We start from the raw sequence: 27,323 nt of genomic DNA on the forward strand, positions 1-27,323 counted from the left end.
TGTTATAAAAATGTATGTATCCCAGCCAAAAACATACAAATAACAGTGTAACATGTTCATGATTACTTTATTTGATTCAATCCATGTGAAAATCCTTATAAAGCACAGTGTGATTTAGTACAGAGTTCACGTTCTACTGTGTTTAACATCATTTATAAATGTGCATTTCATGTTTAGACTATTTACTGACCGAGAAAATATAACATAATTCCCTTTTAAGGACTGAAGAATGCTACATATTAAACATGTTGGCATACATTCAAAGAGTTCAAGACCTTTCTGCTTTCAAAGCATGTAAAGTTACAGGCAAAAATGAGAACAACAAAGAAACAATTTTCCTTTCACTTAACGAGACTTCTACAAAGTGTTGATGTTGTTTTCAGGCTCTACTAGAGCAGGTTTTCCTGTTTGAATGTTGACTATTTTCCTCATATTCTCCATCGTCGCGGCTCCTCTCTTCCCAGTCTGTCAGTAACGCTCTGTTTACTTCCTGTCTGTTTTACGCTGTGCTCTGATTGGTCAGCTGGAAAAGTGTTTGGGAAATGTCCCGCCCCTTCCCATAACCGCCAATTTAACACACTACTAACCAACTCAACCAGGCCCCGCCCCTTTATTCTGCGTATGAATTATTATAGTGAGGAATATCTCAAACAGCAACATTACACACTAAAGAAAGATTTAACAGGTCCTCTTTGATGTTATAACGCGGCATTACAGTAACAACTATCCTGACAAACATTTCTGACGTGCAGGAGTCAGTTTCAGATGATGGTCTGAGATTGATCAAATGTTATTTTGAACAATATGAAAATAATATAAAACCTTATAAAAACACCTCCAAAGGCACTCATTCGTTTGCAGAACAACGGCCCGAATCCCACTAGATTTGATTGCAAATTATCTATTTAACACACAGTCTGCGTCCAAAGCCTGAAGACGCACTTCATCTTGCAGAATAAACATGTTTTATGCAGAAGAAAAATTGTTATGAACTGAAACTGGGATCTGTAAACTGTAAGAAATGTCAAATGTGACGGAGCAAAACACAAAGGACTGGTTTCCCTATAAAGATGAGTTGTAGCTAAATATACTTATTTATATATAATATTACAACACGGAACCAAAATGTATTTAAACATGAGAATTATGACATCAACCCAAATATCATTTCAATGACAAAAATAAAATAAAACTTTAATAAATTGCTTTTTCAAAACATAAATGAAAAAAAAAACCCTTTAGTATTATTTTAGTGTCATTTGGATACTATTACAGTTTTTAAAAATATTTTGATTATTTTTGTAATGTTTTATTTTTTCTGTGTTTAAGTTTTAGTATTTTTTCTGTGTTTTACTTTTTTGTCTGTGCCTATATAGTTTTATTATTTATTTCAGTTTTAATTTGAGTTATTTTAGTTGGCCTACATAAAAGTTAAACTAAATGAAAATAAGAAATATATATATATATATATATATATATTTTTTTTTTTTTTTCAGCCATGTGTATGTATTTTTTTTTTTATATATATTTTATTTCAGCAAACCTAAAATGTTTTTTAGTTTTGATTTCATACTTTGAGTCATTGCATAATGGTGCGATGCAGTGCAATAATTTATAAAAATGTGTAAAAATTATAATCTAATAATACATTTTTAATCTATTTTTTGTAATAATCTATTTTTATTGCAGCTAAATTGAAGGATAAAAATATCTAACACTCATTTAATTAAAGGTTTCATTGGTGTGGGTACTCATATTTATTAATTAATTTGAAATATTTTACCCTAAAACTACAACTCACACGACCACAATGTATGAATTCCTATACGTTTGAGTTCACATAGTGATACAGTGAAAGTGCATGAAGGATTCTGGGTACTAGGAACGAGATGACGAGTTGGAAAAGAATCAGCCAGCGATCTTCGTGGGCTCAGTCACCAGACCGGACCCGTCCCACACCGTCTTAAACTGCTCTGGAACTGGAAACTCCCTCTGTGGAAAACAGGACAAGATATTAGTCAGATAATGCATGAACAAAACCTTCAATAATAACATTATACAGGTGCAACTTGAAAAATTAGAATATTGTGAACATTTTTTCATATCTGTAAGCCATAATCATCACAATTTTAACAATTTAAAAAAAAATCTCACTTTGCATGTAATGAGTCTATATAATATATTAGTTTCACCTTTTAAGTTGAATTACTGAAATAAATGAACTTTTGCACCATATTCTAATTTTTCGAGAGTTTTCCCCCCTCGTTTAAATGTATAGCAGGTCAAATCTCCGCAATGAAACATTATGACATTATGCATCATGAAAGTTATTTATTAATTTATTAAAGAGGACCTATTATAATTTTTAAAACTTTCTTTAGTGTTATGTTGCTGTTTGAGCATGATAAAGCTCCAGTTCTTCTCTATATCAGTGTCAGTGTTTCTAAACTCCTGAAAAGCCTCCATTGTAGTCTTGAGATTCTCCCGGGAACGAACACGTCACAATATTCCTCATTATAATAATTAATATGCAGATTAAAGGGGCGTGGCCTGGTTGAGTTAGTTAGTAGTGTGTTAAACTGGCAGTTATGGGAAGGGACGGCACATTTCCCAAACACACTCGAAGTGCTCGACCAATCACAACACACTGCTCCAGTCGCCCAATTCAGTGTGCTTTTCAGAAGAAGGGGCTTCATTGAGACAGGAAGATGGAGAATATAAGGAAAATAATCAACATTCAACATTCAAACCTGTTCTAGTAGAGCCTGAATGGGCATGAAGGACGTCTTTACAAGAGTAAGATAAGATATGTCCAGTGTAAATACACTCACGTAATCATCTTCTCCCTCAGGGACCAGGATGTTCATCTCTGAGCTCTTGGCACTGACGATCTCACAGTCCAGTGAGTCTCGGCTCAGGTACACGTGGCAGCCCTCGGTCTTGTTAATGGAGATTGTAGGAACTTTTCCTGTCACCTGAGGGACAAAAACACAAGCTATATTATGATTGGTTCATTTGGTGACTAAATATATAAGGTGATGCAATAGAGCAGCTCAGTTTGTAGATCAATTGATTGCATAAAAAAAATACAGTCAAAATTGTGAAATATTATTACAATGTAAATCATCTGTTTTCTATGTGAATATATATTAAAGTGTAATTTATTCCTGTGAATTTTCAGCATCATTATTCCAGTCTTCAGTTTCATATGATTTTTTAGAAATCACTCTAATATTTTGATGCGAACTCTACCTGCCAAACATATTTCTGTTGTTTTATTGTATTGTCTTATTATATGTATTGTCTCACTCATCCATTCACTACCATTGTGATGTTTTTTCTTTTGTTATTCTTTTTTCTTTTTCTTTTCTTTTCTTTTTTTTTTTTTGAGATGTCTGTAACCTTCCCCCTCCCCCCCAGAAAACAATAAAAATGTTGATCACAAAAAGAAATCACACTAATATGAGGATCTGATGCTTAAGAAACATTGGGTAGAAAAACAGTGTTCAACTTAAAAGGTGAAAATAAATATATTATATAGACTCATTTCATGCGAAGTGAGATATTTCAAGCTTGAAATATCTCACTTCGCATGAAATGAGTCTATATAATATATTAGTTTCACCTTTTAAGTTGAATTACTGAAATAAATGAACTTTTGCGCCATATTATAGTTTTTCGAGTGTCGCCTGTATATGACGATATCACAGATCACTCACAGATGATCATAACTCATGTACATGTTTCCATCTAACCTGAAGCTGAACGTCTGAGGAGTTGATGATCTCCACGATGCCCACCGCACTGTCGAACACGAGCCCGAGCTTCTTACAGTTATCTGAGGACACACACACACACACACGTGTTGAAGATGGCGTTATGAATGGAGCAGCTGGTGTATGAGGAGCTCTTCTTACCCACTATGATGGAGTTGACTTTCCCTCTGATCTGCAGTGTGGAGCGGTTACAGCTGAAGACATAGACCACCTGTCTGAGCTCGGTCTCCGCTATCAGCAGGTCATGTGACTGATCCTGGTGCTCCTATTGGCCACACACACACACACACACACACACGCTCCTCGAGTGAGGCTACAGCTAGCGAACACCACAGCATACATTACAAGTGTTTATGGATTGTGATGACTGATTTTTTGTAAATTGAATTCTAAATTAAAAAAGGAATGCGAAAATAATAATAATAATACCATATTCCATACATTTCTACATTTATCCAACCCACTTTTAAGGAGATAATCATAATTTTTTTGGTGATTCACGGCTTAATGAATCGCTTGCAGTTTTTAAAATGTGTCCTAAGCCATTGAGAATTATTATTTTATAGAACTTGTTAGGCTCTTCTAAATATCTTTCTATTTAGAAAATGTATAGCAATAATAATCATTGTTATTATCATCATCATTGTGCATTCTAAACATATATTATACTAAAACATAATAATAGCAGTAATAATAACCAAATATGATAATTATTTATAATAACAATAATGATAACCACTTTGCCATCTATAAAAATGTAAATGTAAAAATTATTATTATTATTATCTCAAGATAATAAACTTATTCTTAAAATATAATTTAACAATATAATATAATTAAAATAATAGTAGTATTAATAATGCTAATTATTATTATTATAACAGTAATTATTATTATTATGATTATAGCTTACACAGTGGTTGTTATTTTTATTATTACTATAATAATTATTATAGATTATTATTACAACTACTTTAATTATATGTTATGTTATACTATACTGTATATTTAAAAGAATACATTATAACAATAATAACTCCTATGCTAACTATTATTATTATTATTATAATGTATTCTTCTTAATATGTAATATAACATAACATATTAATATATAAAAATAGTAGTAATAATAATAACCACTATGGTAACTATAATATTAATAATACGTTTTTAATATTATAATTATTATTATTATTAATGTTATAATAATAATGTATTAATGTGCATTCAAATATAACATAATCTCTTGTTTTGTTTGTAAATTGCTAGTTTGCATTTTCATTTCAAAGATAATGACTAAATGGCTTCGTATAATAATAATAATTCATTGCATTGTGGTATAGATTGCTCTTTGCAAAAGATTGCTCTTTGTTTCAGCCTCTGTGCATGTAGAGTGTGTGTATCAGTGTGAGGTCGAGGAGCACACACACACCACCCTCCACTTTTTCCCCTCCAGCTCCAGCACCGGGGTGTGTCTCTGAGTCTGACTCCGGGCCGGACACTCCTGCTGAACCCGAACTCCCGCACAGCGCAGGCTAGCGTTCTTATGCGTCTTCTGCTCGTCAGACACATGCTTCAAACCTGGAGGAAGAACACACACACCACCTGACGTGACGTTTGCTGGCCGCGGGACAGTGTTTCTGCAGACTGGTGGAGGTGTCCTGCCCACCTTTAGTGATGTCCTGGCCCTGGTTGAGCTGTGCGAACAGAGCCAAGTGTTGAGCTGCGGCGTCACTGGGTTTATTATCCGTGAACACTGGAGGAAGAGGAGGAGGTGGAGGAGGAGGAGGAGGACCATCAGACGGAGCACTGAACTGTGAGGAAGGGGCTACAGGACCCTGTTGAGAACATGAGAGTTAGTCCCCTACGTATATATGAAGAGTTCAGATGCAAAAGGCTCTAAATGCCATATGAAATTTTCTTCTTTAATGATGATTTTTATCAAACTTGTATATTTAAGTTCAGTAATTTCACTTAAATAACAATTAATAGGTGATTATCATTGCCATTTAAGTGAAATTACTGAACTTAAATATACAAGTTTTATAAAAAATCATCATTAAAGAAGAAAATTTCAAATGGCATTTAGAGGCTTTTGCATCTGAACTCTTCATATATATACAGTATATATGCTTTATTATTATACTGTTTAACAACATGGCTGAATATCTTATGAAGGTACAGCAATTAAACTGTAACAGTGTGTTGATAAGTTCATTGCAATGACCATTTTACACCAGAAGGGGGAGTATGAGCCAACGGATTGAGTTTGTAGTGTTGCTGACCAGAATGAATGGTTATAGTTATATATATATATATATATATATATATATATATATATATATATATATATATATATATATATATATATATATAAAGAGTTCAGATGCAAAAGCCTCTAAGTGCCATTTGAAATTTTGTTCTAAAATGACCATTTTTATCAAGCTTCTGTATTTAAAGTTTAGTAATTTCACTTAAATGATAATTACAGTTTTTCTCAGTCGCTTTGGTGCATTTCTCACATCAGTATTTACATTTGCACAACAGTTAGTTCAACCTCCACAACATTTTGTCATTTGTGCACATCATAGTCGCAGTTTCTCATTCCTTCCAACAAATTGCAAATGCTTTTGGACATGCATCAATTTCTTTCATACAACTCACTGCTGTTTTATAGCATTATCATTTGCTTATGTCATATCAGTCCAAATTAACTATACTTGTGAGTGCTGAAGTCATTCCATATAAAACTAATAGTCCTCATTTCATTGCTTGAGTCATCACATACAAAAATGTTGAACTAGTGGGTCAAAATCTGTCAAGCATTTTTTTTTTTATCTTTAAAAAAAAACCTTTTTTATCCTAAATTGAACAATTTCTCACAGGTGAACCTCAGCTTTCACTGATGAGAAGAGATGTGCATGAATGATTTACAGTATATGTATGTTGTACGTTCAGTTCCAATATGTACTGTGATATTGTTTACAGTTGTGCACCGATCTACCCAAAGGGAGTTTACAGTATGTTTGTTGTAAATAAGGGTGTATTTTTTTCTTTTGCACAATGTTGTGAACAAATTAGAATTGCAAAGAGCATGCAGTAAAAATGTGAAACATACATATTCAGTGTCTTGTACTCAGTTACTATACCTCACTAAATACAGTAATGTGAAACTTTACTGTAGCTTTCAAATGGCTGTGCAAATAGTTTTTAGGACTGTCTTGAGCATTTTCAGGTAGTGTCACCAAGATCTGACTTTTTTTACATTGACAAACACTTACAGAGTAAACTGTCATAATGAAAACATGACAAAGCCATTTGACTATCTTGTTCATAAACACTGGTGTTAGGACTTTTCATCTTGACGACACTGACACTTTCAATGACATGAATACTTGCTTTTGATGAATGAGTTATCCATTTTGAGCAAGTGACACACTTTTGCAGGTTATGAACTAAGTTTTGCAGTTTGTACTAAACGTTTTGAGAACTGCATTAACTGTTGTGCAAATGTAAATAGTGATGTGAGAAATGCACCAAAGCGACGGAGAAAAACTGTAATAGGTAATCTTCATTGCCATTTAAGTGAAATTACTGAACTTAAATATACAAGCTTGATAAAAATGATAATTTTAGAAGAAAATTTCAAATGGCACTTAGAGGCTTTTGCATCTGAACTCTTCATAGATAGATAGATTCAGGTCAGCAACACTACTGACTCAATCAGTGCATGACAATAAATAAATAAATAAATAAATAAATAAATAAATAAATAAATAAATAAATAAATAAATAAATAAATAAATAAATAAATGGATGGATGGATGGATGGATAGACTAACCTGATACACACACAACCCCCCCCCCCCCCCCAAAAAAAAAAATGTGTGTTAAAACAATGTTGTGTCATACAGTAATAAAGATTTTTTTTTGCATTTCTCAGAAACATTTTTGCAGTCCTCATTAACTTTTTTTTAAATAATAATAACAATTATATATACTGTGTATATATATATTTGTACATTTATATAGATTTTACTCCATAAACATGTCATACAGTAATATTGGTAAACTTGTCAATGTTTTAATGCGTTCAAACGCATGAAAGTTATTTGGTATACAAATTTTAATTAGTATTACAAAAATGTATTAGTACATAAATGTGTATGAACATCTCGACTAAATTGTATAATTATAAATGAGTATGGAATATGCAAAAGAAGAAACAAAAAATAATGAATGAGCAGGTGTGTCCAAACCTCTGAATGCTACTTTCTCTATGAATATAATAAATGTATCACATTTAAAATATTAAACATCACAATAAATATCAGTCAAAATATGCTGTAAAATGTCTCTCGCTAAATGAATCCTGTTGAGTGTTTCCATGACGGTCCTGATTTTCATATCAGTCCATGTGTTTCTGAAACAAATGGGATAATCTCATTTAACAGAAAAGCACAATTAGCACGGGTCGTTTGTCTGTGGTGTGACGCTACGCTACACACACTTACGCCTGTTTTACATCGTCAGCACAGCTGCCAGTGACAGATGCACACGTTTAAGCTCTTAAACAACTGTTGCACACTCATCTTTTCCTGTCTTGTGCAAACACACACACTTATGATCCCAATACTTGTGCTGATGTTCGGCATAGGTTAGGCAGCTCGACCTCTGACCCCTAAAGGTCAATGGCCTTGTGATGAGGTTGAAAGGCAAAGGTACTTAAACAAACTGTTAGAGGAAGTGGGCAATACAGTGATGCCGGAGTTTGATGTGTGAGGGTTTTTACTGAAGTCAAAAAAGAGGCATAATGTGGAATACATGAGAAGAGAGTTTGAATTACGAGGAGTGTGTGTGAGAGCAGGTGTGTAAGCCAGACACACACTAGGCTTTTGTTGGGGGCATTTCTATGGTAAACCCCCCATGCAAAAAGACCCAGATGACCACCTGTCCACAGCACACAGTCCTTCACACACACACAGAGCAGGAAAGACAGCTGACACACACACACACCGTCAGTGACGGCTCTCAGGTTTCTGTCTGACACACACACACACTATTTCAGACAAGGTTTGATTAATGTTTCTTAAATATGATTATTAGAGTATGGTTATACCGATTTATCATGCATCCCAATTTAACATACAGCTGAAACTCGAAAAATTAGAATATCGTGCAAAAGTTTATTTATTTCAGTAAATCAACTTAAAAGGTGAAACTAATATATTATATAGACTCATTTCAAGCCTTAGCTTATTTCAGCTTATGAAAACCCCAAATTCAAAACTAGAATATTCTGAAAAGGTTTTCATAAGCTGTAATCCATAATCATCAAAATTATACCAAATAAAGGCTTGGAATATCTCACTTTGCATGTAATGAGTCTATATAATACATTAGTTTCACCTTTTAAGTTGATTTACTGAAATAAACTTCTGCACGATATTCTAATTTTTCGAGTTTCACCTGTATATCGGTTAATATGGGTTGGTCCTTCCAGAACACAGAGACGTTGCGGTCTCACTCACGGTCTTGCTCCACACGAGGCCAGTGGTGTGATGCTCCTTGATGTAGGACTGCAGTTCAGTCCAGATGCTCAGATAGGAGCGCACCCACTCGATATGACGGCCGTCACTGGGGTCAGCAAGAAACATTCAATCAATAAATCAGTTTTCGATATCAAAACAAATATTTGAGAGGGAAATTTATTATGCGTGCTCCTTGAAGAACCACCTTGTAATGGTGATTTCTCTTTAACATTAGGGATGCACCAATATGAGCATTTTTGATAACGATAACTCTTTATATTTGAAAACCGATAACCGATATATTGGCCGATAAATCTAAATCCGAATAATGTTTTGAGAGCCTGATTAAAAAAAAAACAAGTCTTACTATTAAAATCCATGTCCCACACAAAATTATAATGTTCTCACTATCATTTTATGTAGTCGATATGACGATATTTTGATACCGATATATCGGTATTTTCCTTTTTGAAGTGATTCCAATCATATTTCAGCAAATTTAAAACCACCATGTTGAACAAAGCGTCTCAGCTGAAGGAAATAATACATTATTTATCAGCTTTAATATATCGGACAAATTTTCTTATAGGGTAGATAACGATAATATTAAAAAATTAACATATATCAACCGATACCGATCAATCATGGTGGCTGATTTATCGTGCATCACTAATTTAACATATCAAACTGAACTAAACACATACAAAAACAATCCACTAACGTGTCTTTGTAATCTTTCAGGACTCTGTTGGTGTAGAACATTGCGGCGTCGTTCATCTCCTTCACGTACGGCCCTGGTTTCTGACCCTGAGCGAGAAAACAAAGGGTCAAAAGATGGTCAAATGAGCTTATGCACTCATAAAAAGTAAATAATAAGCACAGAAAAAACAGATCGGCTTCATGTAAAGCACTAATCCTGCGGCTCTGAACCTCTGCTGTAAACAGATGCAGCAGTTTAAAGCAGAAAATGATGGAGTCCAGATCTGTCTCAGTCCAAATGCACATTGCAGAGATTAGATACAGCCATCCAAGACATCAGAAGAGTTTACATAATCAAAAATCAGTTTGGTGGTCCTCTCAGAGATGGGTTGTGTGAGGTCACAATCAAAGAAAATATGCCTAATGTGATATTGTTTGAAGTTTATTTGATGGGCTTTTATCACTAGTTGCAAGCCATGCCTGGATCTGAATGTGCAGAGACTCAACTAGGTCAAACTAGGTATTTTCTAGATCAGTTATAAAAGCTTGCATGGCATTAGACTGCGGCCACAGGAGAAACTTGAAAAATTAGAATATTGTGCAAAAGTTAATTTATTTCAGTAATTGAAAGTGAAACTAATATATTATATAGACTCATTACATGCAAAGTGAGATATTTGAAGTCTTTATTTGTTATAATTTTGATGATTATGGCTTACAGCTTATGAAAACTTATCACAATATTCTAATTTTGAATTTGTGGTTTCATAAGATATGCCATAATCATCAAAATTATATCTAATAAAGGCTTGAAATATCTTACTTTGCATGTAATGAGTCTATATAATATATTAGTTTCACTTTTTATGTTGAATTACTGAAATAAATTAACTTTTCCACGATATTCAAATTTTTCGAGTTTCACTTGTATATGGTTGCATTTTGAGACATTTTTTTTTCTATCGGTGTGAAAAAAACGTTACAAACCCCAAATACCTCTGTGATTTACACTAGTTTAAATCCAGATAAAACAGCACTGACACTCTCAAAAGCACTGGCGTGGAAAACGGGAGAAACATTGATCCACAAAGATCCAGTTTGAAGGCTTTTCAATCCACAAATCCCCAACATTAAACATGGATTTACTGTAGTGACACTAACTGTAACTGGTATTATGGAAGAAATGTGGGATAGTCATATCCCATTTTACTATATTATTAATGTTGACGTATTAACTGCATTAAAGGAGTAAAATAATATAATTAGAGTATTTTTTTTTTGTTATTAAGCCAAGCATTTTTTGTGCATTTGTATGTTTATGCTTCTGTTTTTCATAATAAATACCACAGAATCCACAAGGTTACAGTGATGAGGTGCCGCGCATAGTTTTACTTGAAGTTATGATCAACAAATGCATGATATTATAGAAGACCGATGATTCAATTAAGTCATTTATAACATAAAAAGTCGAAACTACGACAAAACGTTACTCCGTCGATATACGTATATATAAGACAACACAACCTATCATAAACATGACAGCAGATTAATTATCAAACTTAAGAAACCACCTAGCTTTATTGGTTAACATTACATTAAACTGTCAGGTGGTTGGTTTTGACATTGGCTGTCATGAAGCCATTATAACTTTTTAATGACAAATTCAATTAGTACCACAAAAAATATTCATGACACAGTTATAATGCCTCATGACAGCCAATGTCAAATCCAACCATTTGACACTTTAACTTAACTTAATTTAATGTCAAGTTGTCATGACAAAGACACTGACAGGTTATGATGTTATGGTTTATGTCAAGATGTCATAACAAATGTCATATTAGCATTCAAAATGTCATTATTGAGCGAAAGACTCTTAATGTTGTCATAAACATGCATAAACCCTACTTCATATTCATAACATATGTCATGTCATGGTTATGAAGGTGTCATGTCAGTCTTATGCACACCCCTTCAAGTAAAGTGTCACCCATTATGAACATCCATCGGTGGGACCAGATCAGGATGTAGCACTTGTTGCATGTGATATACAGTATGAATATGTTTACATGCAGTGAGTGAGTGAGTGTCCACAGGGAGAGGGTCTCACCACAGCCACCCAGCCCAGTGCGGGGATGCTCTCGCTCACGGCTGAGAGGTGGTTGAACAGGTCACTGCCACGGTTCTTCTCCCGGAAGCTCTGGACCTCGTGGATCTGGTCGGAGAGAGGTCGGAGGAGGTCGGCCAGCTCGGTCTGATGGGGAACAACCATCAATCAAAGGTTGAGATTAATTTGTGGAACATCAAGCCAGTATTATAATATTCTAAATTAAGTTTACTTTAACTTTGTAAAACTCTTTTTTTTAAGTTTACAAATTTCTTCACCACCCCTTATGAAAATTATCCATGATTTTGTGATCGATTACTGTTTGTATTTCTATAGTTTTCCAACAAATGTGATTAAATGGTGGATAAAATCATATCTATGAGAAAATTACAACAAAAAAAAACATACCACTCTAAAAAACCTGTGAAATCAGTGTGTAAAATCCATTAAACATTAGCTGCGTTTCCATTACCCTTCAATTTGCGCAAATTGAAATTGCGAAATGAAAATACGTGCAATAGAAACACGTCAATTTCGCAAAAACTCCCGTTTATTGCAAAAAAGTTTTTACGCTCGCATGAGGAGGTTTTTCAGGCAATTCGATTTTTTCGCAAAACTGAAATGGAAACAGATTTTGCGCATTTACAGTCACCTGACTTAGAAGACCGCAAATAATAATAATAATTATCATCATTAGCCTATTATGGTGTTCAACTTTGCGTTTTAAAAATACAACAACCGTTCATTTTTCGTTTTGCAACGACCGTTTGGACATAATACGAAATAGAGTTCTTTATTAAAAAAAAAAGAAACAATAATTACAGGAATAGCCTCTCTAAACCTCAAAGAAATGCCATCAAGACATCGAAGCAGAAATAAGGGAGAAACACCAGGAACTCCGTGTCTTTCCCTGCCATTAATGCTTGGATAACACACCACGTCTCCTTCCATTAAAGGGGGGGGGGGGGTTTGACTGCTTTTTTTCTTTGCATGATTGTATTTATGGGGAGCAATATAACATGTATTCGTGGTTTTTCTTTTTTTAAAAGTCTTATTTTTCATAAAGTTCACCTTTATTGTCAGCCACGCTCTCCTCTGTCCTCGAACGAGCGGTTGACTTCCTGATTCTATGAAAACACTCCCTCAGAAACACGTAGTGGGCTCAGATTGGTTAGCTTGGTCCGGTGTGTTGTGATTGGCTAGTTGTGTTGTGTTGTGACTGTCGCTTACGTTCTCCGGAAAATTGACGCCCATTACCTTTACGGGCACGTCATGAGCTCCGGTCCAGATGTAAATATGTGTCGAACTGCAGTATCAGTATGACCCAGAATCAGACCGAGTAAGCCGCGATGAAGAGAGTCAAACAGAACCACACCACACACGGCTCTTAATAAACGTTTTTGAATGATAATTTGCTACATTTTTTAACTTTATACACGTTTGTTTAACACAATAGCATCTGACTGGCAACAATAGCAACTGACTGGCTACTAATGTTAAACACAAACAGCGTTGGCAAGTTTACGTTCTTGATCAAATCGAAAATAACGTCATAAAACATATATACATGAAAAATACATTTACAACATTAGCACTTATACAAAATTCATGTTTGTACGCGTTTGTCGTAGACACAATAGCATAACTAATAGCCTAGTGGCAATAAAGCCAGCGCTGGCATTTGAAAAAAAACTAAAAGGCTACGTCTGGAATTATACATGCAAATACATTTAAATTGGTTAAGTCTTAACCTACTTACAGGTTGTGGCCCAACAACTGCTGCCTCTGGTTTTAAAGCTGGAACTGCTTCATGTTTTAGTAACAGTTTCTTGTTGAATCCGGTGTTGAACTCGTGGAGATTCTGGAAGCTGTCTTCCATAAAATGCGCAGCACAGAGAGCTAGATTACGATCGTCATTTTCAGGAACATAATCAAACATAAATTGTATTCATTGTTGACGAAGTACAGCGTCCGTGGGAAGTTTGAAGACATAAGACCTGACAGCTGCGTGAACAACTCACTCGACGAGCTGCTGGAGCTGCTGAAATATGCGCATGCCCTTTTCTGCATATTCCGGAGGGAGTGGTTGATGCAAATGTGTGGGTTAGTGACGTCTAAAACCCGGCTGTAGTCCCATCAAGTCGTTTTTGTAGGCAATTATACTTTCTGATTTTTAAAAGACGATATCTCTGCTTACATTGAACTTTCAGCGCTGCAACTTCGCAGATACTTTTCATGCATCAACAGCAACATTACACACTATTTAAAATGAAAAAAGTGAAATCGCAGTCAACCCCCCCTTTAATAATAATAATGTCTAGCGCGGTGCATGGCTGTGAAATAGGTTATAAACCTACCAAAGTCCGTTGCCATGATTTTTGGAATGACTTATCGCGAGAGGAAAAAAAAGACGTTTTAGTCAACACAGTCTCATCCCAAAAAGTCATATAACTGACGTCTTGGGGCGTATTTTGACCATACGTCAATATCCGTCTTTTTAGGGCCCCCTTAAACGTCGGTAGATGGCGATCCCGGGCCGTCATACAACTGACGCTTTACCTTTAACGTCAGTTAGGTGACGGGTTAGGTTTAGGGTCAAGTTTAGGTCTGGGGTAGAGTTAGGATCCCATAACCTCATCTACCGACGTTTAAGGCGGCCCTAAAAAGGCGAATATTGACGTGTGGTCAAAAGACGTCCCAAAACGTCAGTTATATGACGTCTTGGGATGAGACCGGGTAGTTTTAGTCGCATAACTTTGGTTAATGGAAACACTGTCATTTCGCAATAGTTTTTTATCGACAATTGGAAAATTTTGCAAAAGTTTTGCGCAAATATGTAATGTAAACGCGCCTACTGTCAGGGTCTGAATCGGCTCGAAATGGTTTGAAATTGACGCTATGGTTAATATTTGCATCTGAGTAAAGCTTGCGGTTAAGGGGCGGGACATTTCCCGAACACACGCTGAGACCTGTCAATCACAAAACACTGGGCCAGCTAACCAATCACAGCACATTTCATATTTCAGAAGGAGGGGTTTCATCCAAAAATATGTGTTTAACCAGACTGTGCAGAGAGGAGCTGTAATACTGTAAAATGAACAATCAAGCATGAAAACATTGTGCACAATTCAGAATTGAATTTAGAATTGAATAGAGGACAACCATCAAACCAGGGTTATAAAATTCTAAATCTGAAACAAAAATATAATAACAAGTTACTTGAAATAAAAGTTTTTAAAGCTTTTTTGGGTTAAAAATGATCCAAAATAATTTTTTGAACAAATACATAATCAGCCAGTGTTTAACACTCTGTGGTACTAGTGGATTTCAGCGGGAGATTCGAGCATGTCTTTACGTCACATCTGTACACACGCACACACATCTGTACACACACATCTGTACACACGAAGAAGAGTCTCGGCTAGTAGGCTCACTTGTAAAAGAGATTGTAATCTCAATGTGATTTTATTCCCCGGTAAAATAACAACAAAATTCCACAGTACTTACACTGTCACCTTAAAATAAAGTGTAAACAATCAAATTTGTTAAATCCAAACTTGCTAAAGAGAATCAAGTGAGCATTAAGGACAGATGAACTACACAACACTGACCCCTGAGAGCAAAGCCTGATTCACCCGAGCGCACTTTTATTAGCAGGACCGTTTTTTCCAATGAAAAGTCCAGCGAGCTTCGCCTCCTCCCACTCGGCATTCCTGCCGTGATGATGGGATCCCCTCGCCTTGTAAGGCCGGGTCCCACACCGATGTTTACAGTTTACCTCTCCGCACAGAGGAGAGGGAACACACTGTTTCCTTTGTTAAATTAACGTTTTTGTATTTGTGCTTGTGTTCCAGCAGTTGCCATGTCCACCCGTTCAGCCTGTTTCATAAGAACTCGTGGGAGAAGTCTCTGGACTAAAAATACCTCTTCTTGTTTTTAGTCAGCTCAAGCTGAAATGACATTCATGTGCAATTCAGTAGCAAGAAACAACGGTTGACATGACTTCAACCTCGGTGATGACTGAGAGACATGTGTATACTGGCACATTTATCTATATTTACAGTGACTCAGCATTGAGTCTGTGGTGTCAAACGGTAAAGCCTGTGCGACAAAGTGATTAAGACTGAAAGAGAGAGACAAACCCGATTTACATAAATTCCTCTCATAACAACATGCGCATGATTTAGATTTCTGTGCACAAAGGAGCGTCTTTCATCCATTCTCTGACATTACGGCCCTTGTTAGGACACTGTCCGAGAGAGAGTAGCTTACAGCATCGCTGTGAACTTCTCTTCCCATCCTGCTCGGCCACAGAGAGTGACAGAAATAGCCTATCTCTAAACTATGAATGGAGCCGGACCCGAGTTAAGAGCTTTCTCGGCAGATCATCAATCGCACCGCGAGAAAGAGAGATTGCATTCAAAGTGTGCACTTAGCCTGAATTATTTATGTATTTTAATTATAAATATTTTTATTATCATTACGACCACATAATATTAAACTGTAATTTAATTTAAATAAATAATTGTCATTTGTATCAAATAAAATATTTTTAATGTATTTATTTAAAATAAAGCGCTATATAAAATTTAACATATTATTTTTATAATAATTTATCTCTATATATTGTATGAGACATTGTATGAAGTCTGGAAGATATCATTATTTAAGTGATAAAATAACCAAGAATTAAGATATGAAGAAAGTCCATCAATCAAATAAAATAATTGTAATTTTATAAAATAAAGAGTGTAATTTAATGAAATATAATGACACATTATATAAAACTATTTTATATAATATAATATAAAACTATATTTGGATACATATTAGTTGTATGAATTCTGCTAAGTATAATTTACATAAAGGTGCAAAATTACCTATATATATATATATATATATACACACACACACACACATACATTCATAGACACACACACACACACCTTTATTTAAATAATATATTTAAAAATTGCTATTTAATTTCAATAAAAGTTATTAAATTATAAAAATAAAATAATTTTATTTTTTTTAAATAGAAAAGAATATTTAAATAGAAAAGAATAATTCTAATTTAAAAGAAAATAAATATCTATTTTATAAATAATTGGACACATTATATACTCTGGAAGGTATAAGCCACGTAATAGGTTCAAAATGATCAACAATTAGGATATGTATAAATATCCTCTGGACAGACAATATTATGTCGAGAACAAACATCTCGGTCATGAAGTCACAGAGCGACTCAATTACATGAGGAATCATGGAGAAACAGCTGCGGTCCACAGGCCACACAACACTCCTCATCCAGTGACAGGCCCGTCACATGACCCGGGACACACACACACACACCGGCTCAAATATAGAACATGCCCATAAAAAGCCACAGAATGCAAGCTCAGTCCTGCACACACACACACATGCAGCGGGAGAGAAAAGCCAGAGGTTTAGGGCAACTGTCCAGCATCCCTCCTGGGAGCTTCACACACTTCACACCACTGATGGAGAGGAACAACGGCTAAACATAGTGTGTGTGAGTGAGAGAGAATGTTTGTAGGCTTTTTTATATATGCATTGAAAAATTGTATTTCAGAATTATTGAAACCCAGAAGTGACCAAAATCTCCTTTGACGTCCTCATTTGTAAAACATTTGTGTGTGTGTTGGTCAGGTTAGTGTGTGTGTTTGTGTGTGTGTGTGTGTGTGTGTGCAATGGGTAGAGTTAGTGTAATAGGAGAGAATATCCAGTTTGTACAGTATAAAAACCATTACGTCTATGAAATGTCCCGCTTTAGATGTGCATGTTTAGATGAATGTGTGTGTGTGTGTGTGTGTGTGTGTATGTGTGTACTACAGAACTACAAAGATAGTTAGTCTTTTCTTAGCATATTCAGGTTGAGTGTTTTTCCATTCAGATTTGTGGGAAACCATTTAAAGAGCCCCCCACCCCCAACACACACACACACACACACACACACACACAAACACACTGCATCTGGCTTTATCTGTCATTATTGAACAATTAGATTGTTGCTGCTAGGTTGTTATAAGCATATTATGTAAATAAGAGTTTGTATAAACAAGAAACATTGTAACATTGCATTTTTTCGACTTGATGAATATAATAACGAGCAAATATAATTAAATAAAATGATAAATTTACTAGATTTTTATCAGCATCAAATGAGAAACACCTAATCAGATCAGCTTCTATAATCTTAATTTAAATTTGAAAATAATTTTTCCAAAATAAATGACTAATTAAGCTTTTAGTGGCATTTCTACAAAAAAAAAATGAAACCATATATTAGTAATGAAAAAGGAATGCAAAAAAATATATTACAACCAAAACTTCTTCCAAAAATCCTTACCATGCAACCTAATACAGGAAGCAAATATAACTCAAAATGAAATCAAATTGCATTTGTCATAATATCATTACATAATATTGTTTCGATTTTTTCGTGCCACTTTTAGTGAACGTTACTGTATGTGAAAATATAAGTCAAAGTCTGACTGAAAAGAAATATCAAACCTTTCCTCAACAAGTCACATGATTTTAGGTATCATTAATATTCATTTTTATTTGTTTATTTCTGTATTTTATAGTGTATAGTTTTCTCTGTTGTTATGTTTGCCTGTAAAGCGCTTTGAGAAAGCAACTTTTAAAAGGTGCTATATAAAATAAATGTATTATTATTGCTATTAATGTCAATGATGCAAGACAACCCTCTTATCTCATTGGTTAAAGCGAAAGTTCACCCCCCACAAAAATTAATTTGCTTTAGCTGGACAATAACTTTATTCTAGATCTGCTGTAAAGCCAAAACAATCTCTGTTACTGTAATCGCCTATTATCACTGTAAAGCTATGTCCATATGTATTAATGAAGGTGACTTGACTTTAAAGGGATAGTTCACTTTTAAATTATTTTTTGATATGTTTTAGCTTACCTCAAGGGCATCCAAGATGTAGGTGTCTTTGTTTCCAGAGTATTTTATATTTTTATATTTTTAGGTCAAACCGTTCTTGTATGTCAGTCATATAATGGAGGTCTATGGTCACCACCTCAAAGAGCATGCACAGAGAAGCCCAAATTAAACATGATTTAATGACTCGTAAATGTAAGTACACATTGATGGCCTAAGACACGAAACGAGCGGTTTGTACGAGGTATTTATATCGTTTTTACCTCTTGAAACCACAGCCATGTCCAAGTGATCTGAAGGCACGGGCACTTCTGTCTGAGCAAGAGACTTTTGTCTTTTGCAAAAGTTCATTTATTTCACTAAATCAACTTATAAGGTGAAATTTACATATTATATAGACTAATTACATGCAAAGTGAGATATTTCAAGTCTTTATTTGTTATATTTTTGATGATTATGGCTTATCTTATGAATACCCCAAATTCAAAATTAGAATATTCTGAAAAGGTTTTCAAAGCTGTAAACCCTAATCATTAAAATTATAACTAATGAAGGCTTGAAATATCTCACTTTGCATGTAATGAGTCTATATAATATTAGTTTCACCTTTTAAGTTGAATTACTGAAATAAATAAACTTTTGCACGATATTCTAATTTTTGGAGTTTCACCTGTACACTATTTGCACAGCCATTTGAAAACTACAATAAAGTTACACATTACTGTATTTAGTGAGGTGAGTCCAATAGCCTGAGATCTTCTCTGTGTTTTGGGAAAACGTGAGCCGAAGTCTGATGGCATGACATCACGCGGCCCCTGCTCGTCCCCCGGACCTGTGAGTGTGTGTGTGTGTGTGTGAATGAACTGGAATGTGTCGCATTGGCACTTTCTAAACCAGGAGAGGTAATCCCTATGTGAACAGAACCCGATGTGGCATGGATGACCGCATCGCTCGCAAGAGAACAGAGGAACAGAGGAAGAGTTCGGGAACGTAGATGAGAAGCACTGCATTTATAATCACCCTTAAAGCGATTCACGCAAAAATGAAAATCCTGTCATTACAGGTGAAACTCAAAAAATTTGAAATATGGTGAATATTTTAATTCAACTTAAAAGGTGAAACTAATATATTATATAGACTCATTACATGCAAAGTGAGATATTTCAAGCCTTTATTAGTTATAATTTTGATGATTATGGATTACAGCTGTGAAAATGTTTTCACAATAATCGAATTTTGAATTTGGCGTTTTCATAAGCTAAAGCATAATCATCAAAATTATAACAAATAACTATTTAAACAAATCTCACTTTGCATGTAATGAGTCTATATAATATATTAGTTTCACCTTTTAAGTTGATTTACTGAAATAGCCTAAATGAACTTTTGCACCATATTCTAATTTGAGTTTCACCTGTACATTCAGTTTCACCTGTACATTCAGGAGCTGCAACAATGTCAACTATGGGGGGAAATAATGTGCTTTTTGAACATGCAAGCATGAAAAAAAATATCAAGTAACAGGGCATGAGCTCTGTTGAGACTGCACAGACAGAGTACCACGAGTCCTTTCCTGAAGAGACACTTTCAGGCAAGCTAAACATTGGTATAATAGTGCTTAAATTATGACAAACTCTAAGTGTGAGATATGCTAACAGCACTTCATGGCAAAGAGATTACATCAAGACCAGAAAACTGAAATTTCACATAGGTTTACAGCCAGTTTAAAGGTACAGGTGAAACTCGACAAATTAGAATATGGTGCAAAAGTTTATTTATTTCAGCAATTCAACTTAAAATGTGAAACTAATATATTATATAGACTCATTACATGCAAAGTGAGATATTTCAAGCCTTTATTTGTTATAATTTTGATTGAAAACCTTTTCAAAATATTCAAATTTTGAATTTGGGGGTTTCATAAGATAAGCCATAATCATGACAATTATAACAAATAAAGGCTTTAAATATCTCACTTTGTGTCTATATAATATACAAGTTGAATCTTTTAACTTTTGCACCATATTCTATTTTGTCGAGTGTCACCTGTAGATGCCGTCACGCAGACGTTGGTTTGCTCGTACCTTCACTGGCTCTCGGTGTGTCATGGACATCTGGAGGAAGGAGCGCTGGATCTGCAGGGCGTTGTTCACCATCTCTGCCTGATGGATGGAGAAACAAGCAAATAAATGCTATATATTATGTACACTGTAAATAATGACAAGATCAATAAGTTATGAAAACATATGTTTTAACCTTGTTTACCTTTACCATATCATTAAAATAAATTAAGCAATTTTCAACTTTTTTTAGAAGTTCTACAAGATTCAACTTTTTTATGCCAGTTTAATGTAATTTAAGTTGTCATCATATATTATAATCAATATTATTATAAAATATTATTATTATTATAAAAATACCGAAGCATGCAACATTTTTCATATCTTGCATAATTTCAAAAAATTACACCAAAAATTCAGTTTGATCAGAAAAAATACATAACACAATACAGTTTGCATAGAAAAGCTCACAATAAAAAATAATATGTTCAAAACATAAATTTACCTTGATTTTCTTTGATAAATATTTTAAAGGGATACTCCACTTTTTTTGGAAATAGTCTCATTTTACTACTCGTTTCGAAAACAACCGTTTTCGAAACAATTCAGAGGATTTTCTGATATTTAGAAGAATATCAGTAACCAGACAGTTTCTGGTCTCAATGGCTTCCATATAGGAAAAAAAAATACTATGGAAGTCAATGAGACCAGAAACGGTCTGGTTACTGATATTCTTCTAAATATCAGAAAATCCTCTGAATTGTTTCGTCAACGGTAAAACTCAAATGTTTAACTCTGGAGGAGTTGAAAAATGAGGCTATTTCCCAAAAAAGTGAAATTTCCCTTCAACATTATTATTGATAACATTATTGTGTGAAAATGTTAACTCTATATTTTCATATTATCATAGAATTTAAAATCAAATCATATTTCTATGATAATAAGATTTAATGTTTTGTTATGTAAATCCATTATGTGGTATTTGAGAAGAAGCAAGCAAAAAAAGTGAAGTTAGAACCCTCATATAGATTTTCAGAAGTTTTAATGTGACCTTCATATAACAAAACAAAGTTATATAAAAATCCTCCCATCAGGGACATAAAGTTCCCGAAGCTGAAGCTGAAGAAACACCTAAATGAGGCGAAGCCTACCGGGACAGACCTGAACCACACACACACACACACACACACACACACACTAGCCCAACCAGAACACACACACACACACACACACACACACACACACTAGCCCAACCAGAACACACACAATAACTCAACCAACACACACACACACACACACATTAACCCAACCAGAACACACACACACACACACACACACTCAGACCCGATCAACACACACACACACTAGCCCAACCAGAACAAAAACACACATACACACACACTAACTCAACCAACACACACATTAACCCAACCAGAACACACACACACACACTCAAACCCGATCAACACACACACACTAACTCAACCAGAACACACACACACACACACTAACCCAACCAACACACAAACACACTAACCCAACCAGACCACACACACATCCACATACACACACACACACACAAACCCGATTAACACACACACACTAACCCGACCAACACACAAACACACTAACCCAACCAGAACACACACACTAACCCGACCAGAACACACACAAACACACACACACACACACTAACCCGACCAACACACACACACACGCACACTAACCCAACCAGAACACACACACAGATAGCCACACAAACACACACTAACCCGACTAACACACACCCAAACACTCAAACCTGATCAACACACACTAACCCCCCGACCAACACACACACACACACACACAGACAGACACACACTAACCCAAACAACACACACACCCAAACCCGATCAACACACACACACTAACCCAACCAACACACAAACACACTAACCAAACCAGAACACACACACATACACACACAAACACACACACCAACCCAACCAGAACACACACATACACACACACTAACCTGACCAACACACACACATACACACACACACACACACTAACCCGACCAACACACACACACACACACACACACACACACACACTGAAGAGAATCCCCCATTCAGGAGAAGCGTCGAGGTTTTCCTTAAAAGGAGAGGCATATCACAGCTAAACCTGTGTGTGTCTCCGCACTGATGGGGAACTGAGATCAGGAGCGCTTCCTTTCGAGGGAACAGCTCTTCATGGGGATTATCATGTGTGATTCCCACACTTCAGGGTCAAACGGTCAGCTCTACACGACTCCGGCCCTAACCAGGCCGATCGCCCGAACTATCTCTTTCTAGAGCTCTAAATATATCTGATGAGGATCATAAGTGAACTGGAACACAATAACTGTGCAGTCACAGTTCACTGGAGATCATGTGTGTAACCAGATTTTAATTTACTATTTACTATTTAATGTATAGTATCAGTACACACACACACACACACACACACACACACACACACACATACACACTCTCTCTCTCTCTCTCTCTCTCTCTCTCTCTCTCACACACACACACACACACACACACACTGTACACACACACACACACTAACACTCACTCACACACACACATTCACCTTCAGACACACACATACCCACTCTCTCTCGCTCTCTCTCTCTCTCTCTCTCTGACACACACACACACACACAGCCATTTCTCATCTGTTATTAGACTAAAAGGGAAATGTTTCCTCTCAGAGTGGAGCTTGAGGAGAATTCCAGTGTTAACAAAGAGGACACACACATCCCTCTCCCACTGTCGTCCCGCTCTCTGCCGTCCCGCTCCCTCTTCTCATAATATTACATTCCATCACTAGAATGAGCCACTGTGCCTCAATGTACACTAACAACATTGTCCAGTGTCTCGTTCTCGGACAGACCTTCAGTGGCCAATCTGTAGCGAATGTCCTGTCAGTCAAACACACACCCTCACATCTCAGCTGGGGTTCACAAGCCCTCAACACAACACACCACAACACACCACACCTCAACACAACACACACCTTCACATCTCAGCTGGGGTTCACAAGCCCTCAACACACTATAACACACCACAACACAACACACACCCTCACATCTCAGCTGGGGTTCACAAGCCCTCAACACAACACAACACAACACACCACAACACACCACACCTCAACACAACACACACCTTCACATCTCAGCTGGGGTTCACAAGCCCTCAACACACTATAACACACCACAACACAACACACACCCTCACATCTCAGCTGGGGTTCACAAGCCCTCAACACAACAACACAACACACCACAACACAACACACACCCTCACATCTCAGCTGGTGTTCACAAGCCCTCAACACAACACAACACAACACAAACACAAACACAACACAACACACACCCTCACATCTCAGCTGGGGTTCACAAGCCCTCAACACAACACACCATAACACACCACACCTCAACACAACACACACCTTCACATCTCAGCTGGGGTTCACAAGCCCTCAACACAACACAACACAAACACAACACACACCCTCACATCTCAGCTGGTGTTCTCAAGCCCTCAACACAACACACACCCTACATCTCAACACAACACACACCCTCACATCTCAGCTGGTGTTCTCAAGCCCTCAACACAACACACACCCTACATCTCAACACAACACACACCCTCACATCTCAGCTGGGGTTCACAAGCCCTCAACATAACACAACACAACACACCACACCACAACACAACACACACCCTCAAATCTCAGCTGGGGTTCACAACACAACACAAACACAACAACACAAACAAAACAAAACACAAACACAACAAGCACAACACAAACACAAAAAAGTGACCAGCAAATATCAGCAAAAATCATCATATTAGAATTCTGAAGGATCTGTGACACTGAAGACTGGAGAAATGATGATGAAAATTCAAGTTTGATTACAGGAATAAATTACACTTTAATATACAGTATATATAGAAAATGGTTATTTTACATTGTAATATTTTTTCACAATTTTTCTGTTTTTACTATATTTGTCACGGTGTGGTTCAGGCAGAGGAACACGATGAGTCGAGATTAACACGAAGATAACTTTTAATTCCAAAGTACAAGCAAGAAGACGCAACACATCGGCGCAACACATCGACCGACAATAACTGAATGAAACAGAGGGAACTAAAAACAAGGAGGAATCAAACATAATGAGGTGAAAACAGGTGACACTGATGATGAAGACGATGCACAGGTGGTTGATGAGGGAGTGAGTTCAGGAGTGGAGACAAGAGGATCCTGGGAAGTGTAGTGCAGATGACAAAGACAGACTGGTGCAGACGAAGGACTGTGACAATATTAAAGGGGTGATTTACTGCTTTTTTCTTTGCATGATTGTGTTTATGGGGTGCAATATAACATGTATTCGTGATTTTTCTTTTCTTTTTAGTCTTATTTTTCATAAATTTCACCTTTATTGTAAGCCGCGCTCTCCTCTGTAATTTGAAAAACCAGTTGACTTGCTGATTCTATGAAATCACTCCCTCAGAAACAGGCAATGGGCTCAGATTGGTTAGTTTGGCCCAGTGTGTTGTGATTGGCTAAACTGTAGCTCACATTGTCCGGATACTTAACGGCCATTATCTTTACAGGCAAAAGTTGAATGTGTGTTGCTGTCAAATGTACATAATGGTGTCGATACTGCAGTATCAGTAGCTGCTTTCCAAACCAAGTAGTTATAGGAACTTAGTTATAGGAACTGTCCACTTCTAAACAGTTCTAAGAACTACTCTCCCCAAACTCGGTTTTGCTGCTTGCGTTCGCACTGGCCAAGTGGCTATAGGAACTGGTAGGAGGGGTAATGCAAGGACGGCGACGGTCTTTATAGCGTCATCACTAGACGTAGCGCGGCCACATACAACAACAAACCAGCATTTAAGCACAATCAGAATTATTTAATTACTTTCATTCTTTTAATGACAAAATTTTATGTTCATAAATGCAAATTCTCTTGTAAAAAGCCTAATTTTATTTTATTTAGGAAAGAAATTGAGCTTTATATTGATTCACTCCGTTTTTCTATGAAGCAAAAAGCGTTTTAAAACATTGAAAATATGCAAATGTTATAATATCTTTATATAAGTTTACAATACCCCCCTAGTATGAAAGACTTTGTAATTTATATATTGTATGTTAATTTTGCTGTATACATAAATGTCTGTACTAAGATTGTTCTTAATAAAAATAAATAAATAAATAAATAAATAAATGTAAAAAAAAAAGACCAAGTGCAATGTTCCTGTTCTGCCTTGCCGGGACCTTAATAACGGAGAACGAACGGCGGCGGTTAAAGATTATGCTTGAGTTCTGTACAGAGAAACACAGAAGATGAAACCTCCAGCGTAATATGATATTAAGTAATATGATGGAAGAAGATAAAAGAGCAGAGCGCAGGAGGAAAACAAAACGACGGGTAAGTTTAGCTAGCATTAGCAATTAGCTGGTTGAATGCGTTATGTTTGTCTTAATCCTCGTTGTAATGTTTTGCAAAAACACACCGCGTATGGCAGACAGCGCGCTACAAGTTACGTCCGTGTTGACAGTGGGCATGACTTATAAGTTAAACCAATCAACGTAGACCTAGGGAAAGGGAACTAAAAAAAGTCCTCGCTCTAGACTAGGTACTGAAAGAGTTAACTTTATAGGAACTACGGTCTGAGGAACTAAAAAATACCCAATTTTAGTCCGGTCGGAACACGAGAAAAAAAGGGTTATAGGAACGTTAGGTTCTAGGAACTGCAAAAGTCCCTCCGGTCGGAAAGCAGCTAGTCTCTGGTATGAGCCAGAATCAGACCCAGAAAGCGGCGATGAAGAGAGTCAAGCAGAACCTCACCACACACGGTTCTTACAAAACGTTTCTGAATGGTAATTTGCCTATATTTTTTTTAACTTTATACACGTTTATTTTACGCAATAGCATCGAACTGACTGGCTACAATAACGTTATACACAAACAGCGTTGGCACTGGTTTACTTTCTTGATCAAATCGAAAAATAACACCATAAATTATATATACATGAAAAATACATTTACAACATTAGTACAAATACAAAATTCAGATCCAAAATGTTATTTGTCGTAGACACGAAATAGCATAACTATGTGCACTGGCATTTGATAAAACTAAAACATTAGGTCTGAAATTA

General features: G+C 35.9%; 1 protein-coding gene across 2 annotated transcripts in view; it reads right to left on the reverse strand.

The window, feature by feature from the left end:
- Window positions 1-48: 48 nt before the first annotated feature.
- Window positions 49-27,323, reverse strand: part of cap2 (cyclase associated actin cytoskeleton regulatory protein 2) — a 38,736-nt gene continuing 11,461 nt past the window's right edge. For both annotated transcript variants that reach the window (XM_039680487.2, XM_039680488.2), the window contains exons 4-13: window positions 21,129-21,206; window positions 12,117-12,260; window positions 10,029-10,114; window positions 9,308-9,413; window positions 5,446-5,614; window positions 5,209-5,357; window positions 3,918-4,041; window positions 3,756-3,838; window positions 2,832-2,975; window positions 49-1,992 (exon numbers count right to left, since the gene is read on the reverse strand). In XM_039680487.2, coding sequence (XP_039536421.2) covers window positions 1,909-1,992; window positions 2,832-2,975; window positions 3,756-3,838; window positions 3,918-4,041; window positions 5,209-5,357; window positions 5,446-5,614; window positions 9,308-9,413; window positions 10,029-10,114; window positions 12,117-12,260; window positions 21,129-21,206 — 1,167 coding nt within the window. In that variant the 3' untranslated portion in view covers window positions 49-1,908. The remainder of the gene's footprint in view (window positions 1,993-2,831; window positions 2,976-3,755; window positions 3,839-3,917; window positions 4,042-5,208; window positions 5,358-5,445; window positions 5,615-9,307; window positions 9,414-10,028; window positions 10,115-12,116; window positions 12,261-21,128; window positions 21,207-27,323) is intronic.

This window comes from Pimephales promelas, chromosome 18 (genome assembly GCF_988280905.1).
Source record: "Pimephales promelas chromosome 18, fPimPro1.hap1.1, whole genome shotgun sequence".
Classification (NCBI taxonomy): domain Eukaryota; kingdom Metazoa; phylum Chordata; class Actinopteri; order Cypriniformes; family Leuciscidae; genus Pimephales; species Pimephales promelas.